The sequence below is a fragment of the Leiobunum rupestre genome, chromosome 10 (genome assembly GCF_980474605.1).
Source record: "Leiobunum rupestre chromosome 10, qqLeiRupe1.1.hap1, whole genome shotgun sequence".
In the NCBI taxonomy this organism is placed as follows: Eukaryota; Metazoa; Arthropoda; class Arachnida; order Opiliones; family Sclerosomatidae; genus Leiobunum; species Leiobunum rupestre.
In genome coordinates this window covers 29,907,399-29,933,147 of record NC_143393.1, presented here as the reverse complement: position 1 = coordinate 29,933,147, position 25,749 = coordinate 29,907,399, and the positions used below count along the sequence as shown (strand labels likewise).

The 25,749-nt window shown below is 34.6% G+C and overlaps 1 protein-coding gene across 2 annotated transcripts; it reads right to left on the bottom strand.

Annotated features, from left to right (window-relative positions):
* Positions 1-123: 123 nt before the first annotated feature.
* Positions 124-25,749, bottom strand: LOC149925348 (sorting nexin-13-like). 2 transcript variants are annotated; one of them, XM_090159906.1, is made up of 20 exons: positions 25,400-25,749; positions 24,324-24,433; positions 22,748-22,967; positions 21,719-21,959; positions 21,495-21,626; positions 20,149-20,237; positions 19,712-19,795; positions 19,130-19,271; positions 18,932-19,047; positions 18,753-18,852; positions 17,301-17,356; positions 16,871-17,047; positions 16,584-16,809; positions 11,421-11,455; positions 10,795-10,972; positions 10,588-10,733; positions 10,290-10,511; positions 2,076-2,291; positions 1,216-1,543; positions 124-823 (listed from the first exon to the last, which is right to left on the bottom strand). In XM_090159906.1, the coding sequence occupies exons 2-20, from the start codon at positions 24,431-24,433 to the stop codon at positions 489-491; spliced, it is 3,153 nt and encodes a 1,050-aa protein (XP_090016032.1). In that variant the 5' UTR covers positions 25,400-25,749; the 3' UTR covers positions 124-488. The 2 variants fall into 2 exon arrangements, with proteins under 2 accessions (XP_090016032.1, XP_090016031.1); XM_090159905.1 differs by having other exon boundaries at positions 25,464-25,749.

Here is a 25,749-nt window from a genome sequence, read left to right as displayed (position 1 = left end):
GAACTGTGATGGTTATCACTGTGCTCCTTCAAATGAAGGCTTTGTGAAGTAGTCAGTCTGAAATGATTGCTTATTTCAACAAAGTGTAAAAGTAAATTTATTTACCTTACATTGAAAGCTAATTTATGGATAAATTATGTAACTGCCAATAATATAGAAATGTTTGTATTCAGACAATACAGCTTTGGCTACATATACTGGTACATTTATAATTGAAACAGTTTTGAACAATATATTATTTAGTTGGAAATTCTAATAGGACATTTGTTAATCCTACTAAAATTTTAAAATACTATACATTAAATATGAAGATTCTTTTTATGTACATTTGTTTTAAATCAAGGTGTCTATAAAATAATTACAGTACCATTTTACAAAACTGGTATAATTTTTAAAAGGTCATGGTTTTCTACGCAACTTTTCTCGTTTTGAAACGAAGTTTGGCCACTTTACAAATGAAAAGTTATATAATAATTAATACATTGCTATCATCTTCGATATGCCTTTGAGGTGCTATCAGTCCCTGGTTGAGTGGCATCGCCTTGACTGGAAACACTTTTATTACTACTGCCAGGCCTACTATCACTAGAGTTAGAACTGCCACTCCTAGGTTTCAAAACTGTATCAGAAGATGTATGAGGAGATACTGAATGAAGTCGTCGGAAAAGCTCTGGTAAATAGTTCTCTGGAAACAACATTTCCAATATTCCTTCCATTAGAACCAAAATGAGACGCTTATTTAAATCACGTTGCTGGAACATTTCAAAAATAGAAAGAACTCCTTTCCTTGTTGTTTCACTTCCAATCACATGTTTTAATTCGTCTGAAAAAAATTAAAATAAATCTTCCCCAACTTTGTTGTGTGGCATTTATGAACATTGGTAAAATTATTAGTTATTGCTTGATAAATAAAAATCTGACAGAAGTCCTAAAAAAAATTAGGCAGAGCTCAATTCAATTAACTAGAAATATTACAATTTATCTTTCTTAATTGATAATATCCTAAAACATAAAATCGGAGATTACAAGTGGCAGGGCATTGAGAGGTGTGAAATGCTGTTCATGGACAAAAATTGCTCGGAGGGGAGTAATAGCCAAAGCCATAGTGGCATAGTGTGTGAACAAATTGAAATAATTTACTATATTTGAGATGGGGAATATTTGTCAAACCATCCTGTGCCTGGCCACTCACCCTTTAATTAATAAGACTCATACCAGGTATTGATGAGAGTAAAATTATTTTGGCAGCCACTCGAGTCCTCATTCTAGTGTGATTGTCTCTCTCGGGTGGTGGAAGTGCTAATGAACCATTAGGCCAAAAACTTTGACGAAATGATTTCACGTATTCTGAAAACTGTTCAGCAGACGTCAGCCAGCCAACGTAGTCCAAAATTTTTCTATTAATTGTGTCACCATATGTTGCTTTTATGATTTGTCTTAAAAGAACAACAATTCTCCGTCTGAACCATTGGTCTTTGCTCTTCAGATCAAAAACTTCGTCCATCAATAATAATACAATACGCAATGGAATATTATCATCACCCTGCATAAAAATTATAATCATTATTTAAAAAAAGTCAAAAACAATTAAAATTTTAAGCTCAAATTAGAATATGGAAATGAACTTTGTTACTTTATAAAAATATAGTATAAAATTTATTGCTGTGATCATGGACACTGACATCAAAGACTCGTTAGATTTGAAATGTTGTGATGCACTGCTCAGTATACATCATCAAAGTAGCAAATTCATTTATATAAATATTCATAAACCAAACCTTTTATTCCATATTCGTCTACCATGACAAAAATTAGTTCCAACTATTCATATGGAAACTAGCTTTTTCAGTTTATATAGAGCCATGTAGTGGCCAACGTGAAAAGTTCATATATTGCAGAATTTTAATCTGCTTAGCAAGCGATAAGGCATCTGCTTAGCAGATGTGGTTCTATATAAACTGAAAAAGCTAATTAGAGGATTTATAAAATGTCTGAGGAAACAAGACATTAAATGTACATCAAATGGTGTTGAAATTTGTGGGACACAAAATTAAAAAGATAGCTATCAAACTTACTTCAATATCTAAACCAGCAGCTACTTTTTCACTTCCTATCGAAAAACCAGCAGGGTTGAGCCCTCCGGGCAAAATTTTGGAAACTGTGGGTCCCCCTCCACCTAATACCTTGAATAAGCCATCTTTGATTCCATCGAAGAAAACATCAGGCATAGTTTTCACTCGTTCACCAACTGACTTCATGGAATGTTTCAATGGACTAACTAATGTCCCCATCTATAAATAAAAAAATTTCTTGTCAGATTAACAATGGAACAGAATTTCAGGCAATTGCTTAAAGCAAGTGGCGGCTTGAATTGAAGTAACTCTTTTTTCACTAGATGTTGCTAATGTCGCAATCAAAAAGGCAGTACTTATAGGTATCCCTCACGTTGGTTGATTAGATTGGTTGTAAATTTGTCAATAACAGCAATTATAAACTATTTTTACATGGGTTATAAACAGGGTGTTACGGATAAGAGTACCGAAACTTTCTATATGCATTGTATGGGTCTCTATGAGTAAAAAATGTCTAATAAACATGGGTCCTAAAGTGCTTCGTTTTAGAAATATGGGCTCCCAAAAAACTACCCCAAAAACCCGGACACAGCCTTAAATCTGGCAGACAATATTCTTCCTTGAACCAAATTGTTTTCATTAAACTATCAATTGTTTTTTATCCGTGAGGCGAGAAACTTTAATAACAAGTGGCAAAAGTTCATTATTGAGTTTGAAGACAAAGCCATTTTAATTTAGTGATGCGATTTTAAGCAGCGGCCTCATGTAATTTTGCTTTTTTTTGGTGGAGAATGTAGCACTTGACGCGTAGATTACGAAAATTTTTATTGGCAGCAAATGATTATTTTTTAATTAACTTAATTTTAAAAAAGTTATTTTAGGGGATTACCGTTTTTTTGGCGGAGAATGTAGCACTTGACGCGTAGATTACGAAAATTTTTATTGGCAGCAAATGATTATTTTTTAATTAACTTAATTTTAAAAAAGTTATTTTAGGGGATTACCGTTTTTTTGGCGGAGAATGTACCGCTTGACGCGTAGATTACGAAGTTATTTTTTTGGGCCACAAATGATAATTTTTTTTATTAACTTAATTTTAAAAAAGTAGTCATTTAAGTTGATTAGTAACGTTTTTCAAAAAAATAGTTCCGTCGTGTATCCGCCGACACCACTTTTTAGGCGCGCACCAGCCTCATTCTGAGCATTGACGGTGGGCCTTCTGTAATCGTACCTAGTGGTATCGTAATTAGTGAAATCATATCAACTTAAATAGTAACAAAAATGAGAACAGGTTTGCTTCCAAAACACGTAAAAGATGTTACTAAATTCCCCGTATTGGCGCCTGACGGCACCGTGCACTCGCTTCGCTCAAACGCTGGGGGCGCGCAGCGCCTCCCCAACCCCATACTAAAAAAAGCGATGGGCCATCTATAACGCGACCTAGAGGACAGTACCAAGCCTTACGCATAAAGTATATACTTTTAATATCAACCAGAAAAAAGCATTGGTGGCCCAAAAATACAAAACACCTAGAAAATGAACAAAACCTGTAATTGATTTTATTAAGTACGGGAATATCACGTGGACATTATTAGGACACCGAAACTGTGGTGTCGGCGAACACACGATGGAAATAAGTACAACGAAACACGTGAAAATGGCCAAAAATGAGAAATTTTTAAAATTACATTAAAAAATTAAATAATCATTTGCGGCCAAAATAAAAAATACCCTCGGCATCTACGTGACAAGGTCTATCAGGCGCAACCAAAATTAATATAAAATAATCATTTGCGGCCAAAATAAAAAATACCCTCGGCATCTACGTGACAAGGTCTATCAGGCGCAACCAAAATTAATATAAAATTCAATGAAAATGATAAATTTTTAAAATTAAAAAATTAAATAATCATTTGCGGCCAAAATAAAAAATACCCTCAGCATCTACGTGACAAGGTCTATCAGGCGCAACCAAAATTAATATAAAATTCAATGAGGCCGCAGTAGTTCACTTCACCCGAATTTTTAACTAAAAAATCTTAAATGGTCAACATACAACGGTATCATGTCGGTACGCCGCTGGTTTTATGACGACGGCTTTTGCGCCGATGCGTTTACGCCAATGGGTCTTGGCTGTTGGTTGGTACGTCGTTGACATTGCATTGTAAGGAACTAATTTTTCAGCATCAACGGTTATTTAAGGCGACTGGTGCTTACTTTAAATCAGGTGGCTGTGTTACAATAGGTTGTTTGTTTTGGCCTGTTCTGGGTTTTTGAGCAGGTTCAAAAGTGTAGCCCTATGACGTCATTTTACTCCAATTCTATCTTTACGAAAAAAACGAGTTGGAGTAAGAAGGGAGTAGTTAGAGGTTAAAGGTTATATATTTGTTTTGTTTTTAAGATGGCAGCCGGTGGTGAGATCATCAATATAGGACTCATTTTTCTTATTTATTTAATAATAATAATAATCAGCTATGCTAATACCCAAGACACCACCTTAGGTCTAAGTCATCAACCAACTTAACGTAACTTTGTGAGTAAATATTAATAAATAGGTTGATTATGAAGTATTTTGGTTTTCCTTGCCTACGTAAAAATTAGTTCCTTACAAGATCAACAAGACATTCAATATGCTTACACATACCTTATTTTGTCTTGAAAAAATAATTTTTGGCCTAAAAAGTTGAAACGCAAAATAACGCCTAGTATTTGAGTTTGAATTTTCGCCGCCATCTTAAGGTGTATCGCCGGCGTCCGCAGCACTTTAGTAAGCGATTTGCGAACTATCCTAACTTTTAAAATCGTGCAATTTAGGGTTAGGTCTCGTAAAACTGGAACCGCGTACGTGCAAAACAAATCTTTCGCGTCTTCAGCAGCGCGCGCTTTTATTTGGTTTTTCTGTCTCACCAATTTCTCCCCTTGTGTCGCGCTTTTATTTTATTAAAAATTAACCACTTAATATTTTTTATGCGGTTTTCGTCATAAATATTAGTTTTTGTTGAAAATAGTAATTTCTTAATTGATTAATCATTCCTTGCTATGACCTCACAATCATTAACCCTAGGGTGGCGCCATCTAGTGGCGACATTATCACATTAAAGATGACTAATGTTTTTTATTACTAATGAGTTAGTTGTCAAGGAGAACTTGAGCTGACAGGGTGTGATGAATTAGCTTCCCCAAATACATTAACTAGAACATAGGCCTTTGTGGTCTTGTAAATATGTATAGTAATTTTAACTTTAACCTTAACGAAATACAATAATAAATCAGGTTTGATTTATTCACCTACTTTCCAACATGGTAGCAGAGCGTGGTTAAAAGGCAAAGAAGATTAAAGGAAAGTAGATGGAATATTTTTGTTTTTGGAATTTTGCCACTAAGGCCAAGGCTTAAAAATAGACGAAAAATCCAATATGGCGGAGGGCAGACATGAGTCATCTTTGGCAACTAGTTTCACTTTTGACAAGCTTAATGATGAGAATTATAGTCAGTGGAAGGCTGATATGAAGATGGTGTTATGGGGAATTATAGATGGATCAGACATTGAACCAACTGGTGAAGGTGTTAAACCAGAAGAGAAGGCAAGATACATAGATAGGAAACAGAGAGCCCTTTCTAGAATTTATTTAGCTGTTGATAATCAACATAAGAAAATTATTGGCAATTGTGACACTGCCAAAGAAGCTTGGGATATCTTATCTGATACCCACAAACCCAAGTCAAGGGCACGCATTGCGGCGTTGTGGTCAGAATTTCTTAGTTTGAAATATAGCCCTCCAGAATCAATGTCTGCCTACATAGCCAGAGTCATTAGTACTGCCGACCAACTGGAAAAGGCTGGAAAGAAATTAGGCAATGATGAAATTGCATATCAACTAATTCACAGGTTACCACCCCAGTACGAAAATACTGTAGTACGAGCATATGCATTGGACGATAAAGAATTCACACCAACTACTATTAATCTCAGAATATGAGAGACAGAAACAGGTCGCTTTGGAAGAGCCTGTTGAGTTACATAATCATTCTAGTTTCTCATCAAGAGCAAGATCTAATAGAAGAAATTTTAAAAGAGGTCCATCCCAACAGAGGGGACCTGAATGTTTTACTTGTCGTAGAATGGGTCATATTTCTCGTGAATGCCCAGTTAACCGTGAGGGAATAACTTGCTCAAATTGTAACGGACGGGGACATAAGGCACAAGATTGCCGATTTGATCAAAGAAGTAATGCTAACCGTAGAGTTTATACCCAACAGACACGAGGTTGTGATACCCGGAATAGAAGAATAGTAGCCCAATCTTTTTATGCATCTGCAACATGTATGGTGGCAATCAGCGAGAGAGACACCTTTGCATATGATTCCGCAGCAACGCACAATTTCTGCAACAGGAAAGAATGGTTCTATAACTATACGGAAATGGATTCACCAATTGACATTGCGCAGGGAACTGCAAAAGCTGTCGGAACAGGAGATATTGCAATAATGGTGAAATGTCACGGCACTGAGAATTTAGTTTACCTAAGGAATGTTATATATGTACCAAAGTATACCAGAAATCTACTGTCTGCAAGGAAAGTAGATGAGTCGGGTTTTTCAGCAGTCATTGAGAAAAAGCGTATAACCGTATATGATAAACAAGATAAAGAATATATGACAGCACACTTATCAGATAGTAACCTGTATATCCTGGATGGCTACGTGGTAACTGACCTGGAAGAAATCCCACCACTGGAAGAAAAGAGAAGTTTTATAAGTAATGCAGGTGAGACAGAGTTGTGGCATCAGCGCCTTGGACATCCGAACATCCAAAGAATTAGATTATCAAAAGCTACCAAAGCAACATCAAAAGAAGTAGCGGAGATAACAACTAGCCAAACCTTACAGCTTGTACATAGCGATGTGTGGGGACCAGCTCCTGTAGAATCTCAAAGGGGTGCACGCTATTATGTAAGCTTTGTTGATGACTATTCCCGGAAAGTTAAAGTTTATACGATGTATAACAAGAATGAAGTTTTCAAAAAGTTCAAGATATATCAAGCGTGGGCGGAAAGACAAACCGGCAATAAGTTGAAAAGGCTTCGAACCGACAATGGGATGGAGTTTTGTGCTCATGTTTTTGAAAGCCATTGCGTAGCTGATGGAATCCAGCTTGAAAGAACCAATACGTACACTCCATCAATGAATGGTGTAGCCGAGCGGATGAACAGAACCCTAATAGAAGGAGTAAGAACCCTACTCAAAGATGCAAAATTACCACAGAACCTATGGGGAGAAGCAGTAGTATGCCAAGCATACCTAACAAATAGACTGCCGCATTCAAAGATAGATAGAATAGTTCCCGAAGAACGCTGGTCACATAGGAAACCATCAGTTCGCCATTTAAAGAGGTATGGATGTTTGTCATTTGCATACATTCCGAAACCACATAGAAGTGAAGTGGAAAGATGGGTGTTATGGTTGGATATGCGTTACGTACAAAAGGTTTTCGCATTTGGTATCCGAATGAACGCAGAGTTATTGAACTGAAACATGTTCGCTTTGATGAATCGAAGCTGGGACTTGAAACTATAACAGAGACTGAAGATCAAGTATTCCAAGTCAATGAGAGCTGGCCAGAAATATATGTCAAAAATGGAAATAAATTAACCCACTCCGAAGTAGAGATAAATAAGCAAGAGAACACTAACGGACACCAAACAATCCCAAGCATGAAAGAGTCAAACATCTCTGACTCGGGCAGTAATGTTAGTGAAGACGAAGAGGAGAGTGGACAAGTGACATTTGAATTACCAAAACCTTCTAAAAGGGTGAACATGCAAGACTGGACACGAACTGAAAAAACAAGGACAACGGGAGATCGCACGGATGTTTATTATAAAAAAGGAAATATCACCCTTCGATCCCGCAATGATGTTGTCAAACACTATGAGGGTAGTGACGAAATATACGACCCAACTCTATTCGATTTCAGACCAACAAACAGGAAGACAACTGACAAGATGGAGTGTCATTGTCTAGAAATACCAAATTCGTATGAAGAGGCCATGAAAAGTACAGAGAGTCACAAATGGGAAGAAGCGATGCAAATGGAATATGACATGATAAAGGAAAGAGAAGTTTGGAATCTAGTACAAAAACCCAAGGATAGAAAAATCATAGGAAGTAAATGGATATATGCCATTAAATGCAAAGCAGATGGTACTATTGCACGTTTCAAAGCCCGATTGGTAGCCCAAGGGTTCACTCAATAATTTGGTCAAGATTTCACCCACACCTATGCACCAGTAGTAAATTTCACGCTAATTCGATTACTCCTACTTTTATTTGCCGTCACATTGGGCTGGAGCCATAGACATCTAGATGTAAAAGGGGCCTATCTCTATGGTACCCTAGAAGAGGACATATTTATTGCACAACCGAAGGGATTTGAAGTTCCAGGGAAAAACAACTATGTCTGGCATTTACGCAAGGCAATATATGGACTGAAACAGAGTGGGAGGCGATGGTTTACGGAGCTCGATTCTACATTACTCAAACTGGGACTACAGAGACTCAAATGGTGTAATTGTATATACACTCTTGGCGTAAATGGCATCGTGATAGTCTATGTTGATGACATTATTATCTTGGCCAGAAATTTAACCACAATGGAGGAAATAATACAGATGTTAAGTACCAATTTTGAAATAACCGATTTAGGAGAACTAAGGTATTTCCTTGGTATGGAAAAATGAAAATACACCAAGGAGCATACATTAAGAAAATTGCCAAAGAATACAACATAGAATCAGATCTGAGTATGAAAATTCCATTATCACCAGGTGTATCATTGACGAAAAGAGACTGTACACCAGGCGGAAATCTTGAAACTCCTTATCGAAAGATTATTGGCATATTGTCGTACATATCTCAACGTACACAACCAGATATTGCATTCATTGTTGGAACTTTAGCCAGGTTTTCATCAGCACCTGGACAGAAGCACTATAGCTACGCCATGCGCGTATTGCAGTATGTCTGCTCCACCATGGATTATGGACTTAATTATCACGCCGTAAATAACGATTGCTGTCGACTTGAAGCTCACTCTGATGCTTCATTCGCATCTGATGAAGATGACCGGAAATCCACCAGCGGCCTACTAATTCATATACTGGGTAATCCAGTGTGCTGGAGGTCAGCAAAACAAGAGACTGTTGCGTTGGCCAGCATGGAATCTGAATATATTGCACTTGCGGAAACCGCAAAGGAACTTATATGGTTACAGAACATTTTGAGTGAAATTAACCCACTGTTTAATCATACTAAAGACTTTCAGAACCCATTGTTAGTGCGATAATCAATCTGCGATATGTTTCTCTGAAAATCGCATTGAAAATAATAGAACTAAACACATTGATATTAAACACCATTTTGTAAGAGATAGTTTAGAAAAGAATTTATTTAATTTAGAGTTTGTACCCACTAACGATAACCTTGCCGATATGTTTACGAAATTACTACCCCAAAGAAAGGTCATTGATATTTGTATGAAAATTAGATTAATTTAAACCTGTATTGAATTAACAAATTACGGGGGAGTGTTGAAAATAGTAATTTCTTAATTGATTAATCATTCCTTGCTATGACCTCACAATCATTAACCCTAGGGTGGCGCCATCTAGTGGCGACATTATCACATTAAAGATGACTAATGTTTTTTATTACTAATGAGTTAGTTGTCAAGGAGAACTTGAGCTGACAGGGTGTGATGAATTAGCTTCCCCAAATACATTAACTAGAACATAGGCCTTTGTGGTCTTGTAAATATGTATAGTAATTTTAACTTTAACCTTAACGAAATACAAAAATAAATCAGTTTATGTAAATCAGGTTTGATTTATTCACCTACTTTCCAACAGTTTTTAACGGGCTATAGGGCTATCTAACTGGTTAAAGCTTGACCGTTCCCCTTTAGTCTCGCACTGCCATCGGCGGAGGTGCGTCAGCGTAAATGTTGGTAGGCGTAGTTGCGCATCGGCCTAAAATCCTTCAGTGTCAGCACACTTCGACGTAAACATTCGTCAGCGTATTGACCGTAGCCCTAGGTGCAGTGATGTAAATGGTGTCGGCGTAAAGACGTTGAACCATATACAACGCTCCTATTTCTTACACCGATTGCCCTTTTTCTCTTAGGTTTTGAGGTTCAATAAAATGGGAAATAGATCTTACTGCTTTAGAAAACTGTCGCCTCTGCCTTGTATCATACATTCCTGGTTCCAAGAAATGGAAAATGGTAGCTTGTAGTCCTTTATGACTGGACAACGTGTGATGAGACAACAGGGTTTGCAGGTACGTATTAAGAAGATGAGTTCTCTTTTCAAGAAATTGTCGACTTAAATTGTTGAAAGTTTTTTTGCCAGGAAATTGTAATATAGTTGAAAGACTAGGAAACTAATTGCGAACAATTTAAACAAAATCAGTCAGTTTGAAAGCAATACAGTTAATAATCCACTGCTTAAAAACCTACTTTTTCCATTAGTGAAAGATGGAATGAATGGAAGTCTGAGTATCTCCTAACAATACACCATTTTTCAGAACCCCCAGTGGAAATTCTTTGAATTACTACTGATATTGCGTACACAGCATACTGACTACCACTATTGTGCAAAATTCCTGTATAAAAATAAAAATTATGCTTAAAGGGTAGATAAATGATTTATTACTAAATGCATACCTGTATTATAAATATTGGCTGTAATAATAAAATCCTCATGGTTTAGTTCTTCAATGGCTTGAGCAGTTTCAATGTCAGACAACTTTTCACCACTACCAATAGATCCACCATCGTCATCTGGTTCAGAGGAACTTAAACTCAAGTTATCAAACTGACTTAACGATCCATCATCAGAAGGCTATAGAGGCGAGATATTTCAAACAATATATAGCATAATTACTGGTATATTTGACTTTTAGCTAGTTACACAATTTGTTGTCTGCCAACCAAAACCATATAATTTGAGATATGCACTTTGGTACAAAAGGTCATATTCATAATCAACACCTCAAATTAAATATAAACTTTTTAAAAATTAATCAGTTGCAACATTTCAATGTTAATGTAATTATATGCCACGGGTTTCGCAACAAACATACCTTCAATTTTTATTATTTATAAATATTAACCTACTCCCATGTAAGGGAAAATAACACTCAACTTCAAAAGAGTTTCAAATTACGGAACTGTCAATTTTTGCAAAATGGGTTCTTGGTTTTATTTTGCAGGCAACAAATTATGGTTCAGATAGCGTAAAATGACTGGCAGATTGTTTTAATTTTTATTATAAACTTCAGGCAACTTACATTTTTTACACCAGATTTTGATCCAAAAGACAATTCTAAATAAAAAAGCAGTAGAGTAATTCCAGGTCCAAACCACTCAAGTCCAAACCACTCAAGTTTTCAATTTTGATGAAATTTGGCAAAGGGGTGTGGTTAAGTATAAATTGAACCCCTGTAAAGGGAAAATGGCCAAAAAGAAAATTTGGGGTAGTTATGAGACAAACAAAAATTTGGCTACTTTTCCGAAATCTGTTGCACTTAATCCAATAAATGGCTATAACTTTGGTTCTATTAATGATAGAGACGTGTTCTTTGAGTCATTTTAAAGGGAAAGACCACAGTATCGCGTTTCAAATCAATTTTGAAAACAAAGTGTTTTGAAATTTTTTTTAGAAATTTCAAATTTTAAAATCGGTCGCTCGTTGATACCCAAAATACCTTATTTTTAAAAAATTATTTTTTTATTTAAATTGACTTACCTGGTGCTGATACATACTGTGTATAATTATTTTCTTGTATATTTGACCTTTGATGAAGTTACGCGCAATTTACTAAACCCCCACCACTACCAATTTTGACCATTTTGAAATGCTGAGATTTTCGTGAAAATTGTCCGAATTAATTTTCTTTTTTAATTTTTATAGACTTTTCTCTTGGTAATTTATGATGTATAAAAATGTTGATTTTATTATTTAGTTAGATTTGTCCATTTACATAATATGACATATATTAATTTAGTTTCGCCACACCAGGTGTCACCACATACTGAAGCCAACTACATGTGCATCGTCTGTTTACAAGTCTGCTGCCAAGAGTTTTCTGATTAGAGGTAGAAATCGTTTAAGCCACAATGACTACTACAAAATGCTATTGTGGTGAATTGAATAGTGAAAACGGTTTTAAAGAAACAGAATTGCATGAAGTGAAATATTACGCACCCAAAGATTTTACACTAGAAGAAGTTTTCCTGATTAACATCAGAAGTGGAGAAAAAACTTGGCCAAATATTTGCCAACTTCATGTAAATTCGTATTTGCACTATTACGTACAAAGGCAAGTTTTATGTTGCAATCCACAGAAGAAACACAAAAGAAAAATTAAGGAGAATTTGAGATTGGTAACGTTGGATCTTTACTTCAAATCAAAACATCTTCAACTGGAAAAAACCTTCTGCCTGGGTTGAAACTATCCACAAACTGCATGACATTGATTTCTAATATGACACTGGAAGCTGGCACAGAATTTACAGATTCTGTAACTTCAAGTTCGACTGCGGATTCTCAAGAAATACTTTCTACTCAGGATGACATTGTAATAGAAGAAGGCGATTGTGAATCAATTTTCAGTTCACCGCAAACTCCAACAATCCTTTCCAAAGTTAATGAGTCGTTAAGTTTAATTGGAGAATCTCCCGTAAAGAGGCAAAACCTTTTAAAACAGACGACCTACCCTTCGAAGAAACTGAAATCTATTGAAGCTGTGTACAAAAAGGCGTTCAATGAGGCAAGAAAAAGCGTTTCAGGTGAAAACGTAGATGAATATCAAAAAGACCCGACACAAAACGACTTTCAGGAAATGATTCAGCAACTAAAATACAAATTTCAGTTATCGGAAAAACAAAGTGACAAGATGCAAGTACTCTCAGTTTTACCAAAATCGCGTAGTGCCAATAATATTCAACAAGAATTCGGAGCCAGTAATTATATGATACGGCGTTGCAAGAAGATGGTAGAAGAAAAGGGCGTCTTAAGTTCACCAAATCCTAAACCAGGAAAAAGCCTCCCTCCTGATGTAGCAGCTATTGTCCAAACATTTTATGAAAATGAAGAATGCAGTGGTAGAACTTTACCAGGAATTAAAGATTTCAAAAGTGTAAAAGAATTTGGCCAAAACGTTCACAAACAGAAAAGGTTGATTTTATGTAATTTAAGAGAGCTTTTTCAGATGTTTAAATTTGCTGAGCTTCGGCCAAAGAACTGCATATTGGCTGGTTCGTCAGGTACCCACTCAACCTGCGTTTGCAGGTATCATGAGAATGTAAAGCTGATGATAGAAGGTTTCAAGTTTGCCAGTTAAAAACTTACAAAGACTGCCTTGAAAACATTGTTTGTGTCGAACCAACGGAAGAGTGCTTTATGAAAGAATGCGAAGAGTGCCCTGGTTTCACTGACCTCAGAGAGATTATAGAAAAAGTTATAGAAGAACGTAACATTGATACTGTTACCTATAGGCAGTGGGTGAACGTTGATAGAAGTACCCTTGAAGTAATCCAAAAAAATTCGTCCGACTTTGTGGATGAGTTCTTCGAAAATTTCTTCCATTGGGTATCAGACCAAGCCACTCTTCACCCCTCTGTCGTCTATCACAAAGTTCACCCTGAAAGCCCGTTAATGCACGTAAACTACGTAGTAATCTCCGATTGCCTGAAACACAATGCCTCAACGGTGCACCTGTTCCTAATGAAGTTAATTTCGTTTTTGAAACAAGTTGTTCCAGGTTTACAGAGTGTGGTTTATTTTTCAGACGGTGCTCCTTCTCAATACAAAATTTTTAAAAACATTAACAATTTATGCCACCACGAAGATGACACAGGCGGAATATCTGCCGAATGGCATTTCTTTGCTACTTCTCACGGCTTGGGAGGCTGTGTAAAGAGATCAGCAACTATAGACAGCTTAAACAAGGCCATAATTTTAAGTCCAAAACAACTATTCTCGTGGGCCAAAGCTAAGTGGGCAACAAAAGATGAACCACCGAGTTGCCGTAAAGCGAGAAAACAAATGGTGGTTTTCTGCATCCTCATGGGCCAGCTAGATGTTTTCGTTATCCAAGTAAAGAAGATACAGGACGGCTCTCTTGTAGTGATGTTTTGGCAATAGTGAATCCTACATCCAGAACTGGTATATTATGGAAGTTAACAGAGGAGGATTCGAAGCGTGTCTCAGAAATGTTTAAATGAATATTTAAACGAGTAATTGACTACCTTAAAGGGCGCCTACATAAAACTTCGGTTTACTCTGTCTTTCACTGAAAGTAGGCTGACTGCATGGCACACGTCAGCCAAATTCCAGTGAAAGACAGAGTAAACCAAAGCTTTATGTAGTCGGCCTTTAACAAGTTGTAGTTTTGAAAAGTTTTTTGAAACTTAAGCTATTGCTGTTCTATTGTATTAAATATACATGTACCTATTTTCTATTAAAGTTAACTATCTCGACATTTTTTATAATAAAGGTAAGTAAAATTACCAAGATAAAAGTATAAAAATTACAAAAAACTATAAAGCAATTTTGATTAAGACAAATAACAATCTGAAATTAAAAAAAATAGTTAAAATGGTCAAAATAGGTAGTGGTGGGGGTTTAGTAAATTGCGCGTAACTTCGTCAAAGGTCCAATATACTATAAAATAATTATACACAGTATGTATCAGCACCAGGTAAGTCAATTTAAATAAAAAAATAATTTTTTAAAAATAAGGTATTTTGGGTATCAACGAGCGACCGATTTTAAAATTTGAAATTTCTAAAAAAAAATTCGAAACACTTTGTTTTCAAAATTGATTGGAAACGCGATACTGTGGTCTTTCCCTTTAAAATGACTCAAAGAACACGTCTCTATCATTAATAGAACCAAAGTTATAGCCATTTATTGGATTAAGTGCAACAGATTTCGGAAAAGTAGCCAAATTTTTGTTTGTCTCATAACTACCCCAAATTTTCTTTTTGGCCAATTTCCCTTTACAGGGGTTCAATTTATACTTAACCACACCCCTTTGCCAAATTTCATCAAAATTGGAAACTTAACTGGTTTGGACCTGGTTGATTTGACCTGGAATTACTCATTACCGAATGTTCATTTTATGCACAAAAAGACAATGAAAAAAGCCGTACCAGGAAACTATGCATGTACACACTTAGAATAGTCACTCCAAGAATGTATTTATTTATACTTAAGGAGAATGACTATGTTGAAACAATCCATGGGCATCATGGTCTAGTTTTTACCCTGCATGAATATGGGGAAGGGAAAACATCACCGGCATGTACTTTAATCAAGTCAGAAGATGAAAGTTTTAGAGGACAAATGATATAGCAGGCTTATTTAATATTTGTAAGAGGAAGGAGCTCACTTTTTGAGCATGAAGAGGATTGACGGCAATGCTAAGTTTTAATAAATATATTCTGGGACATTCCAAATGTATGAATACGTTACTGGTAATACTGGTAAGATGGTGTGGGGATTCTTACATATTAAAGCAAATATTTTGGCAAAATTGAACTACAGCGGCCTCGTGTATTTTTTGTTTTTTTTTGGGCGGAGAATGTAGCACTTGACGCGTAGATTACGAAGAAATTTTTTTAATTAACTTAATTTTAAAAAAGTTGTAATTTTAGGGGATTAGTAACGTTTTTCTAAAAAATAGTTCCGTCGTGTATCCGCCGACACCACTTTTTAGGCGCGCACCAGCCCCATTCTGAGCATTGACGGTGGGCCTTCTGTAATCGTACCTAGTGCCATCGTAATTAGTGAAATCGTATCAACTTAAATAGTAACAAAAATGAGAACAGGTTTGAAGCATACTTTAAAATTCCACGTATTACGCCTGACGGAGTCGCGCAATCCCTTCGCTCAAGCGCTGGGGGCGTGCGGCGTCTCCCCAAGCACTTACTAAAAAAAGCGATGGGCCATCTATAACGCGACCTAGAGGACAGTACCAAGCCTTACGCATCAAGTATTTAATTTTAAATTATCAACAACAACCAAAAACGTGAAAAGGCCCAAAAAAGTGCAAGCTTTCCAATTAAATTAAAACCTGAAATAAGCGTTTGTGGCCCAAAAATACAAAACATCTAGAAAATGAAAGAAAAATTTTAATTGATTTTATAAACTACCGGAATATCACGTGGAAATTATTAGGACACCGAAACTGTGGTGTCAGCGAACACACGACGAAAATAAGTAGAACGAACCACTTGAAAATGACCAAAAATGTGAAATTTTTTAAATTAAATTAAAAAATTAAATAATCATTTGCGGCCAATATAAAAAAAATCCTCTGCATCTACGTGACAAGGTCTATCAGGCGCAACAAAAATGAATATAAAATTCAATGACGCCGCTGTAGTTCACTTCACCCAATATGGCTATTAGGAATAAATTAAAAATGACAAAAAATTAACAATACCATCTTCATCAGATTTCCCTCCTGGATCTTTGAGCAACTCTAATTCTGCGAGAAGTTTCACATATCCTGGACTTCGACGGAATGCACCCAAGTATTGGTCCTCCTGCATCATTTCATAAACTCTTGCTTGTGCTTCTTCAAACCAAGTTTCATTTGGTTTTTCATTCTTCAGTCTTTGCATCAATTTCTTTAGAAGGGTATCATCAAGTTTCACTCGTAAGGATGCCTAAATTATTTTGATTTTCAATCATTCTCATTTCATACTTCTATGTTTTCAGTTAAAATACTTTATCCGAAAGGAAAAGTTCAAATATGTGCTGAGCAGCATCCCTTAGGCCCTCTAAATCCACTGATGGGCATATGTATGGAGTTGAAGAGGTAGATGAGCTCTGGTTTTCAGTTGATTTGGTTATTCTTGCCAAATGGGCTGATGATAGCTGTTGCTCAGCTGAAACTTTATAACCCTACCAATATGATTAAAAAAACATGAACCAGCCGCTCTATGGGTAAAATATTATAATATGAAACGAATCCAAAACCAGAGTATAATCTATTCAGTTTCAAATAATCTATGTTAGGTATCGCAACAATACACTTTCAATTGTATAAAATATACATACATTTAAGTATTACGAATGGTGGTTTCAAAACACTGATATTTGTTAGGGTAATTACCACTGGTTTTACGTCACATTTTATGCTTCAAAAAAACATTACCTCTATTGCATGGTAAAAGAAAACCAACCCTTGAGCATTTTTACTGGTCATGAATTCTGTAATACACAAATATGGTTTTTTATGTATTTTAATGCATTAATTTACATTGGTGACTATTTACTGATGTATACTGAAATTCAGGGAAGATGAGTGGTTACTAGGCATGTGCGAGTACTCAATTTCGTTCGAGTACTCGATCGAGCTTCGAGCCGACTTTCGAGTACTCGAAACTATTAGGCACTGCTCACGACCTTTTAAAAATGGCGGGAAATGCTACTAAAAAATTCCCTTTGGTCCCGCCTTAAGATCTCGTATTGGGTGAGGTAAAAGTTCTGGTGGTTTCTGATTGGTCACTGATTTTAAATGTAAAGTCGTAGTGGTTTCTGATTGGTCACTGATTTTAAATGTAGAAAACGAAACCAAAACTATAACTTATATAACAAAGGGTGCCCTAGCTGTTTATTGTTAGTTGTTTGCCGATTCATCATTCCTTTTTTTTCTTGTTATAATCCCTTGTATGGCCAGTTCTTAATTTAGACTTTACAAATATGGCTTCAAATAAACGTATAAGCTCTGGCGGTAAATATTATTTTAATGAAGAAATAGTAGATCCTAGTGATAAAGCTAACCCTAATTATTCGAGTACTCGAAACCCCTTTTTAAGCTAAGCCTAATTATTCGAGTACTCGAAACCACTTTTTAAGCTAAGCCTAATTATTCGAGTACTCGAAACCACTTTTTAAGTGAAATTTTTCATACTCGACTCGAAACCCAAAAATTAAGGCTCGCACATGCCTAGTGGTTACCCAAGGATGTTAAAAATGTTAGTGCATCACTAAAAGCTTTCAAACCAGTGGGCATTTCTGAACAAAAAATATTTATTACCAGCTTCAAAGGGAAAAAATATTTTGATCAGTTTACATTTACACTATTTAACGATATAGCAATTTTATCGTTTCGTGTCTAAATTACTGATTTTACCCGAAACCAATATTTCCCGGTATTTTAAAACCAATATTATCAAAAACCAGGCAGATGGCGCCCCTAACCTTGACCTTTGTCTTTGCTAATTTATTGGAAAAAAATTGGTAAAAATTGGTTAGATATCGGTATTGGTAAATTCTCTAAATCAGCCAACACTAGTTTACATGAGTCTAGTCATGGATGTATTAACAAGCAGGCAAACAAGACCTATACTTCCTGTTAGTGACCAAGAACCAAGAGAGAAGCAATCCTCCTAATCCTAGGACAATTGTGTTGCAACACTTAATAAAATACTTTTAACCCAGGTCTAAGTACAGCCGAGATTAGGTCAGTTAGTAAATATATAATACTATCCTTACAAATGATAATTTTGTTTATAACACTAAAAATTGCCAAGTGTAATATACCTTACATTATTATTATTAGAAAAATAACGAAAACTGTTTTTGTAATTGAATACATACAAACCTATGAAATAATGTAGAGCAATATTGTTTGTTAATACAACATCAAATGGAAGCATAAATAGTCTTGTCCCAGGCTCAGTCAATTTCTTCCAATCTATTTCCTAGAAAACAAACCAAAGCTATATGAGATACACAAATGTTACAATAAAATTTTACATGACAATAAGAAATTTTTCTTACGGAAGGTATTCCAATGGAATCAGTGTCTAGATTGCCTTCTTGCAGTCTCCTCAGCCGAGCGTCTACAGCTTTTTTAACGTATATCAAACTGCTAAGTTGTTGCTTAATTTCTGCATCTAGTTGTTTAGGAATTATACGCTTTTTACATTGAGATTTATATTTATGATATAGTTATAGTACTTTCAAAAAAATGCTTACCAAAGTCACCACCTGTATCTTTGGACCTCAGCACTGCTATTTCATGGCATACTTTTTCTTTAACAGCCTGAAGTTCATCCAAAGAATCAGTAGTTCTCAAAACCAATAAAAAAGCTTCGGGTGTTGGTAAACTGTCCTTGCACTATAAGTGGGGGTGTCAAAATTAGTCGAATCTTGATGAAAAGAAACCAAATGGAGGGAGTGATCTATGGAGAGCCCTAATTTTTGGAACATTTTGAAATAGTTGTCAAAGGGACAGGTGATTAAAAGAAGTAAAAAGTTCACGGAGGATGGTGGAGTATTTCGGAAAGTGAATAAAATAATATATTTTTATAATTAAAATATATTAAAAATATAAAACCATTTTTTGGAAAGGAACCTTAATTTTGTTGGTAGGACTTATAGCTTTGGATTGATCAAATTACAATGTTCAAGTGCAGAGAGGATATCAGATCATTGTTAAAAGTATTTTCAGCTTACTTTTTGAGCATGAAGGGGTACAATTCAATGTTTTTTATTAGTTAGTTATTACCAACATTATTACTTCAAGATGTTCTAAACATTACAAAATGTAATACATACCAGCCACACAATTATTTGGTTTATGTAATCAGGATCCGTGAACATAGTTATCATTGGCAACAATACACAATTGACTAGAATTTCCTTAAAAAGAAATTGGATATTAATTATCATAAACAAAGGTTTTTATATAATTTTTTTTTAACTTTGCTCATATAGTAAAATACATTTTATATAAAGCTGAGGAAAAAATATAATTTATAACACCAAAACACACAGCATGCCTCCTCCAAATGACCTATTGCAGCAAAATTAATTGAAAAAACTAATTTGGAAACCTAATTATTTTGTATTATCTAAAATGCACTCAAAATTTTGCAAATCTATCAAGTCTTAAAATACTTCACTTACCTATTACCCTTGTTTTGTTTTAAATATTCATGTACCCAATTTCTAAATACTTCCTTTAAAAATATATGTATAAAGAGATAACTTACTCTGATAAAAAAACGTAATGCTTTATTATTAAAATCTTCAGGTGGAAGCACCAAGTAGAGGAGAACTTGGGTCAAATCTTGAAGATATGCTACAAAATGTTTTGACATTAAAAAACTATAGTTTTTAGGATATCTTCTAAAACTACAACTATAATCCCTACACATTAAAAAGCAATGCAAGTGGTTGGATACAATGAGATGTGAAATATTAATGGTGGAAGTAATTTTCCAAAACCACCAAAATATCCCCACTTCATAATTGTGCCAGGGGAGGGGGGGATAAATGGGCAAAGCTGCCTGTAACTGGATTCGCTTCAGCAACCATTTTTTCCACCGCCCTGTTCCTGACCACTTGTCTAGCTCTTAAAACATGATTGAACGTGGAAGAGTTAGGATAACCAAAAAAATTACCATATCTCTGTGAAATGTTTCTAAAATCTTAAAAATTCCTTAACACAGGATCGAAAATAGTGCTTTCAATCTGTTAGGGAGTATCTGTTTTTAATCCTCATACTCTAGTTTTATACAATTAACTATTTTCTTATCTGATCATATAAAATCTGAGCTAAAAAATAATAACACCACTGTTACACAATAAGACGTTTATTTAAAACGCTACAGCTGTAGCGTTTTAAATAAGCGTCTAATTGTGTAACAGTGGTGTGATAATTTTTTTAATTTAGTACTATGCACAAGTTAGCCAGTAAATAGTTTAATATAGATAAAATCTGTCTTATCTGATTTTCTTAACTGATCTGCTTTATAAAGAACTATATGTTGCTTTATTTGTAAATAATAAAATTATTTAGATAAAGGTTTTTCTATTTTAGGAAAAAGCGACTTTTTAAAAAGCCTTTTAAAATGTTTACTTTGATATCTCATATAAGAAACATTATGAATTTGGCTTAAGAAAGAGGATGAATGTTTTTTATCTGTTAATTAAGAGTACTGTAAACCATCTAACAGTTATCGTCAGATGGTGTAAGAAATAGGATAATAGAATTTTGGTGCAGTTGAAAAAATCTCGGTGATATCAGATAGAAAAACAAATAACCTCACGCAGCAGGAAGCACTAGTCCAAGTCTTCACACAAGGGATTTATACGAAAGGTATAAAAGGTTAACTTGCATAGGACCTATTTATGCAATAAGTATTGTTATTGGAGTACGGCAGCGTCCAGTTTGAATAAACCATTTCAGAAATCTTATTTAATTTAGTTACACTGACAGTTAATTAGTACATTTGACGTCTACAATAGCTCAAATATATAGACCAATATAATAAACTAAACTTCATATGCTTACTAAAAATGCAGCCACATATGCAAATGCTTAGTATGTTCTTACTATTAAAATGAGTTGATGATGTACACACAAGATCTCTGCAAAGATTACGCTCCATAGCTGTTTCCAATTGAAAAAAATTGCTTATTAAAGTTGACTTAGGAACCGGACTATTGCTTTCATCAGTTGCTGGCACTAAAAAAAGATGATTAAATTAGCTAGCATAAAAGAAAGAACATACGTCGTCCCATGTGGAATTTAATGAGCAGTATAAGTGAAATACGAACCTGAACACAGTTTTTCCTCTTTCAGTTTGGATTGAGCTTTACGAAACAGCCTTAAATGTGAGGCAAAGTCATCGACTAACCGAGTAGTTGCATAATGCACCCACTCTACTTCTTTGGAACGATTAGAGCACGTTATAATAACTTGTTGCACTGTTTCTCTGATGTAAAAAGGGAAGTCTTCATTTCCCGAAAGTTGATGATACCACATATATATATAATCACGAAATGCGTAAAATAAAACCTATAAGAAACACATTCATCATTAAAATATGAAATTAAATTAATGATGAGCTTTATAATAGCCCTATTCAAGAATATCGAAAGACATTGTTTAAGGGTGTAGTCACAGTAGGCCAAAAAACAATCTTTTAGCAGATTTTTATTATGAAAAGTATATAAAAATATTTCTTATCTTTAAGTTTGGTAATTTATTAAAGTTTAATTTCAAAAATGTTAGAAAATGAATTATTTTAATACAAAAATTGCAAAAAATCTGTAGCAAATGGTGATCTAGTACCTTAATTTTTTTAGATCAAATTATCTACAAGAAAGCTGCTCACTATCTAATTTTTTTTTAATAATGTAGATTCAAAGTTTAATAAAAGAAAGCTTGCAAAACTACAGAATTATGATACAGCAGTAAGGTACATTAGCTTTAAAATAAGTATTTCCAAATAACAAATTGATAATAAATTTTGTTATTAACTATGCAAGAGTTCGGTGAAATTTCCCAATTTTCATACATCCTATAACTCTCTAAAGCATTGTTTAAATACACTTGCTTTACACAAGCTAATTTTGGGACAGGCACAGATAAATTAAACAACGAATACGGGGCAAGCGGCTCTGCAAATGACAAATCAAGTCTGGTACTGCCTCTATGTAGGTTTTATATTCATGTATATGAATACATTCATGGTCCTAAAATAACTTATTTTAGCAACCAAAAAGTTATATGAAGTGCAAAAAAAAACTAGAACACTATCAAGCAAAAGAAAATTAATATACCATAATACTGTTTTTACTAACCTCTTGCAATGGCTCATCAATTATGATAGCACCAGTTAACCTCTTGTCATGTTTGTGCATTTTCATGACTGCATTTAATGGAATATTGGCATACGAAAATCTAGATCGAGATGTTGGTTGTGATCTAGGAAAGACTAGATCGCACATAGAGGAAGACAGGTAAGATTGCATGTTTGCATTTATGTACTTTTTCCTGCGACAGTACATAGATATTAGAACCCTGGAAAATATAGGATTGAAAATATATTACTTCATAAAATAATTGTTAAATCTAGCTATTCCCGAATAGGAAATGTCTATCCATGCAGAACAAAAGAAGCTTTTTACTTACAACTATCACAAGAAAAAAGGAATTTTATTAGGAACTCAAATAAATCCAAACCCAACTATCAAGTAAGTAAATTATTTCAGGGCACAAACAGGTCAAAAGGTACTTTTCCAACATAAGGTATTTAGAGCTAGCCTACAAATTGCACACAGATAAATGCTAATTATACTAAAAGGAATATACCAAAAGGAAAAAAGTCCACTTTGTGTATATAATACATTTATTTATAATTAAAATTTAATTAAAAATATGACGACTAGTTTCGCCAACCCTAATTAGACTGATCAAGAATTTATTTATACTTAAGCTGGGTTTTCATGGAAGCTAATAGCGTGAAAACAATTTGTCAAAATACACACTAACACTGTAGCCAACATGGTCAGTGGTAGTCATTTTGTTCAGTAGGCCAAATAGCCAGGCCCTTATCTTAGTAGACCTAACTCCCAAGGGCACCAGTGGTGGCGACAGTGTGGGGCTCATATAAAATGAGAGGTCATAGAGGGATTGCGGGTAGAACAGCAGTGGTTAGTACTCAGCCATTGGGAGACTGGTTGTAAAAAATTTGTAATTTGTAAACAAATAAAGAAAATGTAACACAAGAAAAACGAAATCGAAGAGATTCATAAGAGAGAAGCCAATTATTTGGAATCGTCAATTGAAAGAGCATCGCAACTTTATATGTTTAAATTTTTATGCAAACACGGTAAAATGTAGAGGTCACTGGGAACGCAACAAGCTACAAATCCATGACTATGAAAACAGAAAACGAGTTGGTGGCGGCTTCAGCGCGAAAATTTAAAAACGAAATAAGACTTTGTTTAAAAGCTACAAGCTACCATGAAAAACTGGCTTTAGGAAGAATGCTATATTATAACGATCTGCGTCTGAAGACATCAGATTTAAGGAACCAATGAGATACCAGACTTTTAAATTTTTTAGGGGAACTAAGCTTACTTTTGGAACATGAACGGGATTCAGAGCAACGCTAAGAATCATCTCAACATAATCATTCTCCCTAAGTATAAATAAACACATTCTTGGTCTAATACAAGTTATTACAATATCTATCATAAGAGTATACTGGATTTAGAGAAAATTAAGAATTTTTCATTTGCAGTAATTAGTAAAATTACTTTTTCTAAATTTTTATCAAAATCTGTAATTTATGTAGTTTGGATTTACGACAATTGATTTAACATGATAACTGTTTAAAATTGTGGTTGCTTTGTTCAAGTTGAACAATCTTACCCAGAAACACATGCCAAAATTGACAAGATAGACACCACACAAGCTTTCAATCCAAACGTCAGGATGAAAAGAAATATGGCAATAAATAGCCACCTCCAAATATAAATCATCTGAAACATAAGATATAGTTGACTATAAAAGACTCTGGACAAATAAGATTTATATCATAGTGTTTAAAATTTTAGTACTAGTATTTGCAACTCTCATTAAAATAAAAAACAAGTCTAAATGTTTTCCTACAGCTAATAACTAACTCTCAAAAAAATCTAGTTCTGGTCTATTTTGGATTCTTAGTAGCCAGGCTTTTACACCTCCCAAGAATTCTGAAATAGCGCATTGTTAGTTATTTTTTAGTTCCCACAATGACGTTGACAGAGTTTATCCGCCTAGTTTAAGATTTTGTAAATTACTTCTAATAGTCAACTTTAAAACAAAAATCTTAAATTAATCATTTAAAATTTGAATTTTTGTTCAATTTATTATTTAGAAAAATAGGTTAGAAACAGACTTGTTTGGATATTTTGTACTACGACAGGACTCAAAATCAGTTTTAAGGACTTTAGGATTTGAACAAGTCTATTTTTCTAGGACTCAAGACGAAGTTCAACTTTCAAATACTAGAGATTTAGAGAAAAATAGTGACTCAGACAACCCTGATTGTTAAGTGTACTTACTTAGAAGTGTATTTCTTATCTGAGTATGGTCATAAACGCTTGGTAGTCAATATTCAAGCTGTCATTATGTATTACATTTGGGCCAGAGACAAGTGTACCTCTGCCTCAGCTGAAGTTATGAGTGGGGAATTTATCCATACCAACTTGGGTTTTTTGTGACATTTTTTAAGAATTGTACCTGATAATCTTGCATTATTTTGCCACTGATCTCTACACGAATCTGCACTGCACTGTCTCAGACTTAATTTTAGTTTACAAGGGTTGAAGTGTAGAGGTTTTTGATGAGAGTAAGAAGTAACCAGATGGGAGAAAAAGTATAGTACTCCCTCTTCTCTTTATTAAATTTGGGAGAGTACAAATGATAATTCTTACACAAAAAAGGAACATATAAAAAGTGCAAACTTAAGTAGAAGTCCCAACTGCAAAAGGGGTGAAGGAGGACTCATGATCAAGGTTTATTGCTTACCATTAAACGTAGTTATGATAGCTGCAACCAGTTAACGTTGGACAAATCAAACTATAAAGGTATTATCATATATCCGTGCATATAATAAAGATCAAAGTTAGGCCTAAGCCCGTCTTTTGCACGAACAATCTCATAACAGTCGGTTTTATTAAATAAAGTGGGTATTTGCTTATTCAGTGATATAATATCTGAAAAAATACTTTAACCAAAAGCTGTCAGTTTCCCTTTTTTACTTTTATGTTTCTACATTATATTTCATTTGGGTTCCCATTACCCGAGATGTCCA

Bases quoted from the DNA above. Each gene is read 5' to 3' on its own strand.
- LOC149925348 (XM_090159905.1), bottom strand. The intron at 20,238-21,494 runs GTAAGAACATAC...AACATTTTGTAG, and splicing joins ATCATCAACTCATTTTAATA to CATATCTTCAAGATTTGACC. The intron at 19,796-20,148 runs GTAAGTTATCTC...TTTCTTTTTAAG, and splicing joins CATTACGTTTTTTTATCAGA to GAAATTCTAGTCAATTGTGT.